General features: G+C 39.7%; 1 protein-coding gene across 1 annotated transcript in view; it reads right to left on the bottom strand.

Moving 5' to 3' along the window:
- The window catches only part of GALNT12 (polypeptide N-acetylgalactosaminyltransferase 12), a 46,395-nt gene that overhangs the window by 2,964 nt on the left and 28,375 nt on the right, over nucleotides 1-15,056 (bottom strand). The window contains exons 7-9 of the mRNA XM_010394003.3: nucleotides 14,467-14,598; nucleotides 7,496-7,609; nucleotides 1,170-1,325 (exon numbers count right to left, since the gene is read on the bottom strand). Coding sequence (XP_010392305.2) covers nucleotides 1,170-1,325; nucleotides 7,496-7,609; nucleotides 14,467-14,598 — 402 coding nt within the window. The remainder of the gene's footprint in view (nucleotides 1-1,169; nucleotides 1,326-7,495; nucleotides 7,610-14,466; nucleotides 14,599-15,056) is intronic.

The raw sequence follows: 15,056 nt of genomic DNA, 5'->3' as shown, positions 1-15,056 counted from the left end.
GCTGGTTTTGATTTAGCGCAGCAGCAGAAGAGGAATTGGAGCAGAGCAGTGTGTTCAAATCACACACAGGCACAAAGTGATCACAAGAAAGAACATTTAAAGTAATTCCTAAAGTTTCAGATGATAAAATTATTATAATGGTTAGGAATACACTGGAAGCAGATGCATTCCATTAAGTTCTTTCAATTTTTTCATTTTCTCTATTTGAAAATTTCAGTTTTCTCAATTACTTCTTGAAGTGACTGAAGATCCTCCAACATATGTAATCTTAGAGATTAATGTATATGATCTTGAGCAATTTTGTTAAAAGTCAGCATTAGAAATGAAGCATCATTTATAAAGTCAGCCTTTTAAACATTTTTATTTAGTAATATCACTATGAGCTTCAGTCTGGACTAGATTTAGAAAACAGACAGTAATTTTCCTCTAATTTTTCTAGAGTTTACCCTGCTACCTGTCACTGGTGGTAGTATTCAAGCATGAAATTGTCAGCCATGGAGTCTGTAGAGTTTAGATGCATTATGCACACACATTATGTAAATATACCATTTTGATATATTATGTGACCTTTTCCCTTAGCCAAATAACAACACTCCAGAACCTGAACAAGGTCATAATTCTTCATACAGCTTATTTTCTCTCAGGCATCCAGGTGCTTCTTTAGAGATTCAAAACTACTAAACACAAGTTTTTTCTAATATTATGTAGAGACAGCTGTTTAAAAGCAGGAAAGAGCCTAAAGTAATGGTGGTGTGTGAAGTATTGGGGATATATGGTAATATAAATACTGGGAAATAAATCAATGAAAAGAGAGCAAAAGTAGTCCAACCATATGAACTGTTTAGGGAAGGGTTATATTGAGGCACTTCAGTCTCAGGAAAAGACAGTAGGGGTGACATGCAAGAGAGAAGGTTCCCTGCCTCCGCGATGTTAACAGGGGTGCTTTCCTTCCTCTCATCTTCCTGTTCTTTATGAGTGGAATACTCTTTGCCTGCTACCCTGTTTCTGTGCTCAGATATTAAAAGCCAAGATACCCTATTTCTCCCAGAGACTTGTGCCAGTGTTGTGGCCTGCATGGTGTGTATGCAGTAAGATAAAAATTTAAAAACTTCAACAATTCTCCTTCCACCCACTCCCAAAAAAACCCACACCCAAGCAGGCACACTTACCTTTCTGAAAAGAAACTTCTGGTTTTCAGGAATGCTGTGGACATTTTCTTGACACAAGTACATTGTCAAGTAGTCAGTCCCTGAATCGACTGCAGCACAGACTTCTGGTTGTCGTGTGTTGTAACGTATTTCATTATGGGATGTGTACTCAAAAAACTACAAACCCAAGAGAAGAAACAAAGGACAACAGTCATTTCATATGTACACAGGGTGTACTTAAAAAGAAGCATATACTAAGATACTATAATTAGGTTCACAAGTAAAAGTTGCTATTGTGAAGGGAAATTCTGCCAGAAGTACTCAAGGGTCCTTAACTTCCGCTGCGTACTATTTTACAGAAAATCAATCTCATCACAGCACTGCTTTACTCTGGTAGCACTTAAAATGCATGAAATGTTGAATAAATGTCCTGGAAAACAGGCATTCCAGCATTAAAGAATTTACAAAATTCAACTGTACTATTTGACTTTCACTTTCTAAACCCCCCTTAAAAATAGGATGGAAAACAGTTTCTAGCCTGACATTATGTCTTCTTGATTCAGTCATCACAAAGTAATGTTACTTTTAACTAAGGAGTTACTCACTGCATAGTTCAAATGCAGTTTGGTCCAGGTTCATTTCCAGTTATAATGATCATTTCCAGTCCTAAGGATGCATGGTGATGAGCATTTCATTCTCTAAAGTTTTAAGATATTATTTGAAGCAAATCAGTTACAGCTGCTTTTAAACACGAACAAAACTTCCTTAAAGACAATTTACTCCCTTTGCTTGTTGTACGATACTCTACAGAAGTGTTCTGAACATACTCTGAAACTCCTGGCTTCTGTAGCAGTTATGGTGGAAGACTTCCTCAAAATGTTATACTTATCATGGTCATTTGCCAACTTTTGGACGTCATTAAAGAGCAGCAGAGTTTGAGAGTTGTTTGTATTTAGCACGCTTATGAATAATTTAGATGACTATAGTGCACGGATGTGTGTTTAGATCTGATTTAGATGATACTCAATAAAGTAGAGGAGAGTTTTATAAACATCAGAAAATTGCTTATTACCCATAGTACAGCTGCATTAGCAGAGACCAATAAAAGGATGAGTGAGAGAAGGAACCCTCTTTTGTTTTGTTTCACCTCTGGAGACGGTAAGACTTTGTGAAAGGGGCTGTACCACTTCAGAAATGTATATATACTTGAACTTACCACAAAAACATCCTTAACAACCACCAAGGCTAATAACCTTGAAAGAGGAGCTGGAAATTGAGTTTCAGTATAACAAAATCTGCAGCCATCCATTTCCAAGTGTAAGAGCTCTGATCTAGACTACACTGATGGTAGCTGTTTCATTAAATTTACCCCTCCCATTATCACAATCAGGAATTTCTCTGCCAAGGTGGCTGTCACAGCCTTACACTGACCAATGCTCCCCACTGCATCACCATATGGAGCCTCATGGCTTTTCTTTTCCAGCAATGATGGGAGCGACCAACCCCTCCAGAATGCACCTGTTTACCACCATTCATCTGTGGTAAGCCACAAAGGGAAATGAGTGTTTTGAGAAAGCAACATCAGGTTTGAAGTCTCCCTGCTGACATAAGACCCTGGAGACCATGACTTTCCCTTGAAAACTATTGCTAGGATCTGTTCCCACAGTGAAGGTTGCACTTCCTTTACTTTTGCCTTTTGCAAAAAAAAAAAAAAATCTCACCAACAGCAAAAGTAAATTGTGTGAATATTGGTCCTATTATTATTATTTTCCCTAATAGGCAGGGGCTATTCCATGGCCTTTAGGCTTTACTCCCAGGTTCAGTATCTGATTGGCACAGGGAAAACCTGCTACTTTGGGCGCCACAGTGAACTACAGGGACATGCATTTTAATCCTATGGCTTGTGAATAAAGAAAAAGCCTCAGTTCTGCTCAGTTGTGTGTGGATGGACACTTTTTACAGCTGCCACTTTCACAAAGCCATATTTAGAGCCTTGCTTGTTAGGGGATTTATTAGACATAATAACTCTTTAGCAATTTGTATAAGTGAAAGCCTGCAAGCTGCTGACTGTACCAGATGCATCAAGAATAAATGGAGCAGCTACTAGATCAGAGCACTTCTCCCTACTGACATCTTTCCTGAATGGTCTCTCAAGGACTTGCACCAAATTCCGAAGAACAGCAAATAAAATGGTTAATTTCTGGATAACTTTAAGGAATGGGGTTATCGTACTAGCAACCAAGCACTCCTGCCTTGTTGCCCAATGAACATAATACAGTTCATTACCCTACACTGCTTCAAACTGAATAAGTACTTCAGGCTTTAGGCTTTTCCAAGCTCTGGTAATACATGGAATAAATCTCTTCCTCCTCAAAAGGTATAGTGTTTTTTAGTTCCCTTTTCTTGCATTCTGTCAGCAGAAAGAGGAAACATTTTCAAACTAATCCATGGCTGAATAACTAGCAGCCTTGCTGCATTTCTTTCCTTCTGAGAATCAGTAGATCCCCTTAAGTGCTATTGGGAAACTTGATGAGGCCTTTTTCTCAGTGTCTCTGGCTTCTGGACAATCTACAGGATATGCCTCAGCTGCATCAGTGTCTCACTGGTACTGGAGCCAGCAGCAGATTTTGGCTACCTCACTGGACCCTGAAACACACCTTCATCCTTCTCTGTGCCTAGCTACTGCTCTTTTGCATGTAGGAGAAAGTTTGCACTTGATGGGTAGAACCAGCAGAGAGGTTAGCAAGTCTGATACTCTTTCTTGCTGAAAACCCAAGGGCTTTGCTAAGTTCTTTGCTTCTCTCTCGCTATTTACGTCAAATGTATCAGCTCCAAATGGGAATTCTGGGAAGAACATTGTCAGTCAGTGTTTTCCCATCCTCTTATCACATCAGGTTGATTTCTTGCCATCATGTATTGGTGCCCTCTGTACTGCTTCCCAGCCATACCAAGAAGGGCAAGGGGCCTTACTGGTGTTGAATTTCAAAGCTTTTCATTCTCATGTGTGGGGCACATACTCCCAGAAAACATAAGCAGCCTGAGATGCAAGCAATCAGTAGCCAGTGTTTTGTGTATTTCCTGCCTCTCTTCCATATACACTCAGCTCTTAACACTACAGTGTTATCCTCACCTTCTTGTGATAATGAACATACTAACTAAAAAAACCCTCCAGTTAGTTTTTTCATGCTCACACAAAAGGAGTCAAGGAAACCCTCTCAATTAGACCACGGATTCAAGGAAGAACAGCAATAAACTACCAGGAACTTTAGTTTTCTGAGAGTGGTTTTATTCACTGAGATGTAAAACAGGAGAAGGTGCTGGACCTTATAATTAACCAAGAGCACAGAGGTCTCTCCTCTCGGCACAGTGCACACAAATATTCAGAGGTCACTAAGTGGAGATTTGTTTCCAGTGAGAAGAGTTTTGCAGTTGTCCCCTACAGGAAACTGGGGTGAAGCTTGGAATGAGGGTTTGCTGCTAAAACTCTATATAGGTAATTAGTGGAGTGATGAGAACAAACTCAAGGAGAAAAGGCAGGAAGAGTTTGGAATTAGGATGGCAGATTCCCTTCCAAGGGGCCAAACAAAAGTTAAGGGCTGCCAGTTGTCAGTAAACATCTCTGAACGTCTGTGGTTGTTGATACTAGAGGAATACCAAAGCTTGCCACAATCATTTCATCAGCAGACAGTGATGGATGTAAATGTGGAAGATTTGACTGTTTTGGTCCTGACAGTGTCACCTGCCTAGGAATTCACACCACAAGGAACAGCCTGCTACCTTTCCAGAATGACTGTCAACAAGGTGGTGGGACAGGAAAGAAATGGAGAGAAATGTCCTGCTGGTAGGTTTCACAGCTGCTTATGAGCCAGAAAAGTGATCTGCAAGTCCAGCAACCCCAACTTCATTTCACATCTCACTTGTGTTTCTACATCTTGTCTTATTTTAGCCTTCCTCTGTCCCCCCCACCCATAACTCTTCCTGCTGTCCACTTATTCTCTTGCAACTACCTATCACCCCTACTCACGCCCCCGTTTGCAACTGGTATCTCAGCTCCGATGTTCAGTGACGCTGCCCCTTTCCACTAAAATGTTCTCCAAAGACTCTGCTTGGTTCACTCCCTGTCTTACTCTTTCCTCTATCATGCTCATCACCTGTTGCCGAACCTCTATCCCAAATTATTAGAGTCCTTTGTCACCTTGGCCCTTTCTCCCTGGCTCCTGCCAGCCGTCCCATGCTTTTGTCCATTTCACTAGTCTTGTTTTACCCATTTCCTGTGTCTGGCCTTCCCTCCTCAGGCTCTACAGTTCTCTTGAGTCATCTCATATTTTCCTTTATTGGTTTATATTGCAGTCAGGTAGTTTCTCCATTTCTCCTTCCTCCTCCTGCTCGCATGCCAGCAGAGGGAGTGGTTTGCACAGCTCCGAGAGTGTCGCTGCTTTCAGCCTGGCGCCTGCTACCGCAGGTACACAGATGCATTGCACCATCAGCAGAGATGGAAGAGCATTAATATCCAGTGATGTGATATCTTGCAGTAAATTCAGTTAATCTCTTAGTGCTAGCTAAACAAAGGATAACCGTAAAAATGTCATCCCATGACAATTCATCTCTCAATTATACTTCTCTTTTGCTTTCACCCTTTATCCTATGCCTTTATTTTTTGGCGGGGGATGAAATTTAAGCAAACTCTTTGCTCAGAGAAATACAAAAAATGCAACCCCTCTCCTCTCTGTAATTTGCCATACAAGGAAAAAAAAAAATCTATAAATACCTTTGGCATGTTACCAGGTAATCCTATACATGAAATACTTCTTAATCTGCAAAAGCAATCAACTCTTACTTATAAGAAAGTGGCTTGACAGGGTTATCTGATTGTTAACTTCTCTTCTATACAGATCTGTAGAAGTATGCTTAACTTGGGCATGAAACTGAACTGAGGGAGTAAAAGGGATGAGGTGGGGCTTAGCATAATTGGCATACATCTGTCAGTATTGAGATGCTTTGGCTTTTATGGTGCAAGATTCTCCTCCTGCCTTCCCCCACATATTGGCCACCAGGGCAGAAATATTAGGAAACTTAAGACATAAACCAAACAAGAGCTAATAAATAATACTAACTAGTTCTAGTTATAATAGTTTAGGCAATAAACTTGCTATCATCAACAAATCTATTTCCTTTTAAGATCTGAAGTACATTGTTGTTTCTTTTCCCTTTCTCATGCAAAATGTAATTCATATTAGAAGCTTTCTCCTCAATACAGACTTGTTTAACAGTCCTCAAGCTTTTATGGTTTTTTAAAAGCAGAATTCAGAATGATAGCAGGTACACAGCTTATCTGGCACATCTCTGGTTTCTTTCCAAACTTTGTTTTCCTTTTTTTTCTTTTTTTCCAAACATTCCTACTTGCATGTTTGGATTAATTTCTTTTAAAAAAGGACCCAAACAGTCAAGCCACTCAAGCTGACATAGGGTTATGTACCAGAGGTCTCACAAAACCTTTGGTACTTGTCACTGATGAGACCATATCTCAAGTACTGTGTTTAGTCTAATCTGGGTTAGAAGCCAAAAATGAAGATAGACAGGCAAGTACACACCCCACACCAAACACCAAACTTCAATTCTGGAGGGTGGTCACTCAAAACTATGCAAAACAGCCATTCTAGCTTGGCACACAGTGCCCCACAACACTTTTACCATGGCATTACACAGAGAAGTTTATGGGCATCAACACTAACCACTGCCACACACAGTTTCAGTCAACATGGACAAAGACACCAGCATTTTCAGCTTCAGAACTTAAAACCAAGAGAGCAAGAATGGAAGTGTTAAAGAGAACCCCTTCTCTCCAGGACTGTGGAGCCCAAGCCCAGGAGGACATTTCTGTAGAGTGTAGTACTGGAGAAGATGTGGTCCAAAACCTCTTGTGCAGTTATACAAGCACCACAAGGAAGAGACATGATGACAGACAGGGGTGGAACTAGGTGAGGCTGGCAATGTTATTAAGAGTTTTAGAGGCATGGACAGACAGAAGCTCAGAGGGGTTTTGGAGATGAGTGAACACTATAGCTGCACTGATGTATTATTAACCCCTGCTAAGGAGCCCTGTGGAAAGGCATAATAAAGGTATGCATGAGTTCCCTGGGCTGGGTAGACACATCTTCAGAATGAAGAAAATCTGACCTGAAGATACATCAAAATAAAAAGCATTTAGAGCAAGAATTAAAACTTGAGCTAAGATCACCTTCTTGTTGGCAACACATGCTCTGAGCATTACTGCAATGACTTTACCACACTTCCTTACATTACAACCATAAGTGTTAGTCAAAGTGAAAATAAAACATTATTCTTACCTGATTTTGTCCCATGCCATGGCATGGGTAGAGTATGACCCTCTGTCCAGTTACTTGGTGTTCATTTGTAGGGTTATAATCAAAACAGAAGTTTTCCATTCCTCTATTCTTCAGCTAATCAAAACAAAAGAATATTTTAAAATATTAGTCTAAAGTAAGGAAGGTATTCTGTAGTCACTCTACAGCCCTCCTGCTGGGCTCTGAGATCCATCCCAAAGCTGGTGCACATTAACTGGAATAGATCAAAGGGACGGAATGGTAAAATTTCTCAGACTAATGTGAAATAAAACTGTCTGGACCGTCTTGACTTTGAGCATTGAAGAAGGCAGACACGATGGCTTCCCCTAGGAACGACACTGTGTTCCAATGTATTTGCAAAGGAAATAGGTAGAAACTATGAAAAACTATGTTGAAACCCAACAAGCCAGCAACTCATGCAGAACAAGAGTCTGCCATGCCTTCTTCCCCCAGGATCTATTTGTTCAATTTTCTTATGAAAAGAGGACTACACACTTTTCTCAGTTTGTCAAATGTGAAATGTTAGGAGGATTTGTTCTCTAAAGGACACCAGTACCCTCTTGAGGCAGAACAAGAAAGATTTTAGAATCAGAAATCATGAAAGTAGGCAAAAATGTATCTTTGGAAAGAGACACTAGGTGTGGTATTAAATGCTCTTTATTCATGTTGCTGATCTCTGACAGAAGAGGTGCATAACTTTTAGATTAAATTTTAAAATATTAAGTTAGCTAACTTTAAAAACAGCAGGCTAGTTAACAAGGATTTGCATTTAAGTATTCAGGAGGCAAAAGTAATTGAAAATACACAATGACATAACCACTGATTCCCGGTATTAGCCACATAACCAAATTTGAAATTACACAGAGCAGAATAAGTTCTGTAAACAAGAAGCTGAATGCCCCTGTTACTGAGTGTAATTATATCACAGACAAAAGGAACAAGCAGAGTAAATCTCAGAAGAGTTAGTTCAGCAAGGTGTAATTTCACTGCTCTTCCCTAGTCATGATAATCGAATCCTGAGTTCTTAATGTGGAAAATAACCAGACACATAGGGATTGCAGGAGGCTAAAACCAAACAAAAAAGACAAACTACAGGGCCTAAACCCACCACAGAGCAAACCACACAAGTTGGAAAATTTAATACTTGTGTTCTATCTATGTTTGCTTTGCCAACTTCTACTTTGAGTGCTACCCAACATCCTCTTTCCACTGCTTTGTGCTCACTCCCACATTAGACCACTGCAACCCTCCTTGAACAGTCAAAAGAAAACATTTTGTTTACCTTCCTAATAGGAGGCAAGAATTACACTTAGAAAAACAGGAAAGAGAAGCGTCTTACAGAGACTATTTTTAACACTGCCATGGAACTACATAAACCAAACAATAAGCTTCTCATGTTTCTACATTCTACATCAGGAGACATCAACTTAAAAGTCATAACCACATAAAATGGTAATTTTATCTCTACAGTTGTTGTCAGCAACTGTCTTCAGGAACAGAGGGTCTCCCATTAGTATGTTTAATAATGTATGACTCTGCTTGTCTGTCTACTGGCTACAAGGGCAGCAAAGCCCTTATCCATGATGCCCTTCCAGGCAATCCAATGCCTTCACTACTGCTCTTTGCCATCAGCCCCTGGCACGCGCTCAAGTGTGAGCTCCCATTTGGGGCCTGAATTTTTAAATAATCTATTTGAAAATGCCGTGCACCACCAGAACTACAGTAACTCTCCTATGCATGTTACTCAATGCTCAAACACAAATAACAAAAGCTGTGTAAAAGCTTACTAAACTTAAGCTTCATTTCAGGTGGTTTGAACATGAGGCTGTACTCCAGGGTGTTACCATGTTATGTTCTCTCCTTTTTCTGTTTCATGCATAAATGCTTGTAATATGTGCTGACATTCTCCTACACATACATGATCTATATTTTGACCTGGCTCTTCTATTTTGTCAGACATTGGTAGATATACCCACACTACATCAGGAAGTCCAATTTGTATTTAAGATCTAATTAGTAGGAATAGTATATTCAAAGCTTTTAAATTACCTGATCTGAAATGACACAGAAAGATTTGAAAATCTGGCTGCAGCATCATTTATTAAAAAAACAACAACAAAAACCACAAACCTACTCTCTGTTCAAAGGCAGAAACAAAGTATGAGAGAAATTGCAAAATATTTCTCTCTTGTTAAATGAGAATATACAGTTTAAGTTTCTTTTATGTACAACAGCTCTATCAAAACAGTGATCATACACTCATTTTTGAAGCTATGTTTATTCCCACATCCACTATAAACAAGTCATGCAATAAGAACAAAATTTTCTCTGTGACTTACCTTAGTTCTTTTGCAGAGTGCTGCATTAGAGAAACAGAAGCAAGAAAAAATGTTGATCACCTTGCCGTTGAAACACATCGTTCAGATCTACAACATTCTACCCATGCAGGACTATTGGCTGTGTCTTTCTACAGCATGTGTCTCCTATTGAAACATTGCTGGTGTTACTCACATGCCATGTAGTTACCATTGTTTGGAGGCTGAGACAGGTAACAAACAGCAACTGCTGAGATATTCACCTTAGACCTTATCCTGTACTGCTTGGAGAAATTTAAATCTGTTGTTTCCTAACATCTGGACTCTTGCATATAACTACACAATACAGATGTCATTCTATGAATAATTCTTAGTTTGGGCTTGCATTTTTTTAAGACAATGTCCATTGTAAACAAACCATCAACAACAGATTTTTGACATTAAACCTTCATTACATTGGTTGATAAATACGGCCAGTGGAGCGCTGCCAACCTTCCTCTATATCCACAAAATAGATCAGAATCCTCTTTATTCTGCCAGTGTGGCAGTGGTGCTGATCTATTAGTGATATGGACAGATGATACTGTGGGACACAGTAAGATATGAATTTGCAGCAAGCCAAACAGCTTCACTAGTACTGATCAAACATAAGCTTTTACCTCAAAGGTAATCCAAGGAGTCACAGGGAATGATTCTACTGAGTGAATGCTATTGTCATATCACCTGTTAACTTCTTAAGGCCAGTGCTGAAAAGGCACTGATAACTAAAATCCTCTGTAAGACCCACACACTGCTGTTGGATTCCCTGGCTCACCCCAGCAAGTCCAGATCTCCCTGGGAGGCTCAAAAACATATAAACATGTGGTTCAAACAATGATATGTTCACTTGAGATTACTATCAAACACTTGAATTCCTTTTAGAAAGCCTCTCCCAAGCTTTCAGAGGCTGTACAGCCAACCAAGTGGTGCATGTTTTCCTGTGATGGGCATAAGATCTCCAGATCTAGTCAGTCCTAATCTTGGCTACCATTTCAATCTCAAGTGGCAGCTCTACAAATTGGATTATAATGCAGTTTTAGAGGTATATCCTAGAGAAGGGACCCCGATACCTCTGAGAACTTGGAACAACAGACATGCAATAATATCTTTGATTATGTAATTTAAACCACATTGCTCTCTTATTCTACAAGCCTGACCATATATACCATGTGTTCCTTAGATAATTTAAATAATGTTCTCTTTCATGATGCAGCAAAACAAAATTCTTCATAGTTTTAAAGGCACAGTTTAAAATCTTCCTTCTGATTTTTTTTAAGGTTATATCTAGCCTAAATTAAAAGAAAATGATGACTGAGTACTTGGAAATGAAGATGAGATGGTCATGGAGGAAAATGGGGAAGGAAGCTGTCAAAAGAAAAATTCAAGTTTTTGATTTCCTAGCTGATTCAGTCAGTGACAGATGCCTTTACAGATAGATGGCAGAAAGAGCAACTGGATGGAAAGTCACAACAGAAATCTATCAGCTTAGTTGCTTCACATTCAGCTGGAAGAAATATCAGCTAGAAACTGAGAAGAACAAAGAAAAAATTATGGTGTCAGAACGTAGTATAGTCTCACTGCCAAGCGACCAAACGTACAGAAAATTAGAGCAAAATCCCGATTTTTGTGTCACCTCTCTTTTTTAAAAATAATCTTGATGCCAAGTTCAAAGCCAAATTCACTGACTGACCATACTCTTTATCCTCAGATATGCACCTCAATTCCAACAATACCTAATATGTACCTTAGAGAAGAGAAGAGCCCTGACTATTCCCTTGCTTTGCAGCCATGCCTTTCCACGGTCACCAATAACATGAAAAGATCACAGAGCTGCCCAGTTCCTCTGTCTTCATCCAGATGCACAATGCAGCAGTGTCACCAGACTGACTAACACTGAGCACACCAGCTGGCTCAAAGTTCTTCCTACAGATGCCCACACCGTCCCTTCCCAGGGTAGCTAGGATTTGTAAGCTGACCTAGTCTGCGCTGTCTAGGTGGGCAATCTGTGCAGAGCTGGGGCTCAAGTCTTGTTACAATTTCACACCTACCAAAGCACAGCTATCCACTCTGCCAGTAAGTACATGCTGAAGGATGGCCAAACCAGATGCTGTGCCAGAAAAGGATACATCAGTGCTCTAAAAGGTATTATCAGCCTTTCCAGAAGTGCTGACATCATCTTATTTTAACCCACTGAGTGCCTACCAGCTTCACTCCTTCTTGCCCCCGCAAAGAAATTATTCAAGTCAAAAGGTTCATGTCCCACAAAGTTCCAGAGCTGCTTGAAGCCCAAGAAGAAGCAAGAAGATATTTATCTCATTTCTAGGTCTCAGGCAGTTTGCAGGAAAGCAATCATATCTCAGGCAAAAAGGTTCATAATTCAGTATGTTTAAGTAAAGTTTTAGGCAGCTAGCCTTTTAGACAATTAAGGGTAGTATGGATATTTTTATCTATGTATCAAGAAAAAAAATGTAGCACAAGAGTCTGCTTGTCAGTCCACAGCACTGAATGCTGCTCAGTAATTCTTGACTCTGTTTGAATAACACATGGGTGATGTATGGGTAATCTTAGAAACATTTTCAACTTCAGTTCAAAAGTAAAAAGATTTTTAAGGGAGGTAAAAATCCCCATACTCTCTTTGAACAATTAAATAACCTCACACTAAGTTGAGCTATTACCAAAGCTGACACTTTTAAACACAGTATTTTTGTGGACCAGAAAAGCACTGCACAGCTAAGGCGGGAGTAAAGAACACCATCAGTGATTCATTGAAGCTAGCAGATGGGACTCAATATCCACAAATCAGCTGAATCAGTAGGTGTCATTTCTGCACTCTCAGTTTCTCAGAGTACAACTGTATTTCAATCACATTTTAAATTCTTCCTCCTCCCAAAAAGTGGTGTATTCTTATTATGCTCACGACTAGATGACAGCATTTATGAATTGTTTTTAGAGAAATATATAGAGCACACCTAAATTACACTCTAGATACCTCAAGCAGCTCTGAACAAGAGTTATTATTTCTAGGTACTGTCAACCCTTTACCTGAGAATGACAATTAAATCATAAAAGAAACTGCACAAATCCCTTCTCTTCCCCAGGAGGCTGAAGCACTATCACTGGCACCAGTCTAACCCTTTCCTTTGGAGGGGGAAGGATGGGGGTGGAGGGAAGAATAAAATTCCTGAAATGCTCCTGGAAGGTAAGTCTTACAATATCTTACTGCTTCAACAGTCTCAGACCTTGTCAGTGGAAATCCAGCAGAAAAGGGCAAAAACAGAAGCAATGTTGTACCAGGGTTTGTTCAAGATACTGGATAATGGTGGGTAATACCTTCCACGCCAGTGATCACACAGATACCACCTCTCCTGCAAGCTCCAAGACAAATGGAGGAGGGTGGCAATTCTCCCAGAGGCTCCTAAGGGCTTTTCTGACAGCTGGTGCACTCCCTGTGGGAACTCCCACAGCTCCCCAGGGGAAATACAGCTCCCCAAGGGAAACCACAGCATTTCCCCACTAGGATCTTTTTCATTCAATAAGTTACAAAGCTGTTAGGGCAGACTGTGGGGAGACTTGGTTCCTGAATGTTTTGTATGTCCTGAATGCTTTGTATGTCCAACCCGATCCACATTAGACTTTTTTTTCCATTCCTGAAGGAGATTCAGCAGAGGCTGAGTAACTGAAGGGCAGATGGCAGCAAGACAAGGGCTGGATGTGATGCAGCAGTGTGGGAATGCAGTTTAGCTGGATCTGCAGAGTGATCAAGTTACCAGCAAAAGTACTTTTAAGTCAGTGTGGCATTGGTAATCAGGAAGGTATTGGATACATCTTTGCCTGGTGGAAAGGTGCAGTTTTGTGTTCCTAACATGCAGCAGGTATCTGGTGATTTTTCAGAGGAAACAGGTATTTGCTGCAACATCTCTGCCTTCATCCCTTCCAAATGAGATTGCAGTAATGGAGCTATGGATGTACATGGAGCTATAGTTTATATTTATTTGTAAGCTCCAAGAAGCATACAGAGCTGTCAACTCTTAAAAAGAGAAGAGGATTCTGATATTGAACCCATTGCATGTGAATCCTTGCTGGTCTAAAGTGACCTCCAGATTAAAAATTAATAATATGTTGGTTTTGATATACAGAATCCCCTATGATCTGGAAGCACTTAGCACCAGCTCTTCTTCCCATCACCAGAGCATCATAGTTTTCATCAGACAAAATGCACAAACACATGTGTTAAAGAACACTCTTTTCCTTTTCAATTCAACAACTAAAATAAAACACTTTACTGTTCTCTTTTTTTGTTATGCAACGTTTCAAGAAATAAAAACCTCATTCTTTGCTGCCTTTAACAGTCCCAAGATGTCACTTAAAAAGAGTAATTCCTGGCAACCTTACCTGTTCTCCTACTCTGTCACAGAACTCCTTCATAAACAGCATTCCCTTAAATAAAGATTCTGATAGAGACCACATTTTAAAGTCTACCAATTTTAACTGAATTCTACCAAATTCTGACACTAATTTTGGCACAAAAACACCTTCACACTGACTTAGTAGGAGAGCTCAGAGAACCGCAAGTAGGCCCCCTTCTCAGCAGTCTCGTACCATTCCAAAGAAACCTGGTCTGTCCTCGGGTACGTGAAGTTCTGGATATACGTTCTCCAAGAACCATTTGAAGTCCTTACATTTCAGCTTCTCTCGTAGAAGTCTCCTTTCTGTCACATCTCCATATGGCTCCTGAAAAAAATAAAAAAAAAATAAAAAAAAAAGAAGAAAAAAAACTTAAAAAAAGATTAAAAAAACCCGATCCAGAACAGATGCTCTTTTAAATTATCTGTATACATTATTAGGAACCGTATGCTACAGTGATGAGTAGGATATCTAGCCAGGAAAAATCACCATGTTTGGGTGCCGGATTTGATTTCATTATCCTTACATTTGTTAAATGTTGACAAAAAAGAATTGGAACTGTGCAAGTAAAACTTTAAAATATTCTAGAAGACAGTTTGTCTGAGCAAACTCCCTGAATCTGCAAGTGAGGAAGCCCTTGAATACAGATTGCTGGAGACTGAGAAGGCATATTGGAAAATAAAACTTCCTTTAGATAGATAATTGAAAATCTCAAAAGCAGAGAATGAATCTTGAGGATTTTAAATTATACCACCATCCATTTGCAAATTACCTGTACAGTTTTA

Source organism: Corvus cornix, chromosome 2, assembly GCF_000738735.6.
Source record: "Corvus cornix cornix isolate S_Up_H32 chromosome 2, ASM73873v5, whole genome shotgun sequence".
Lineage (NCBI taxonomy): Eukaryota > Metazoa > Chordata > Aves > Passeriformes > Corvidae > Corvus > Corvus cornix.
This window is presented reverse-complemented; position numbering and strand designations above follow the sequence as displayed.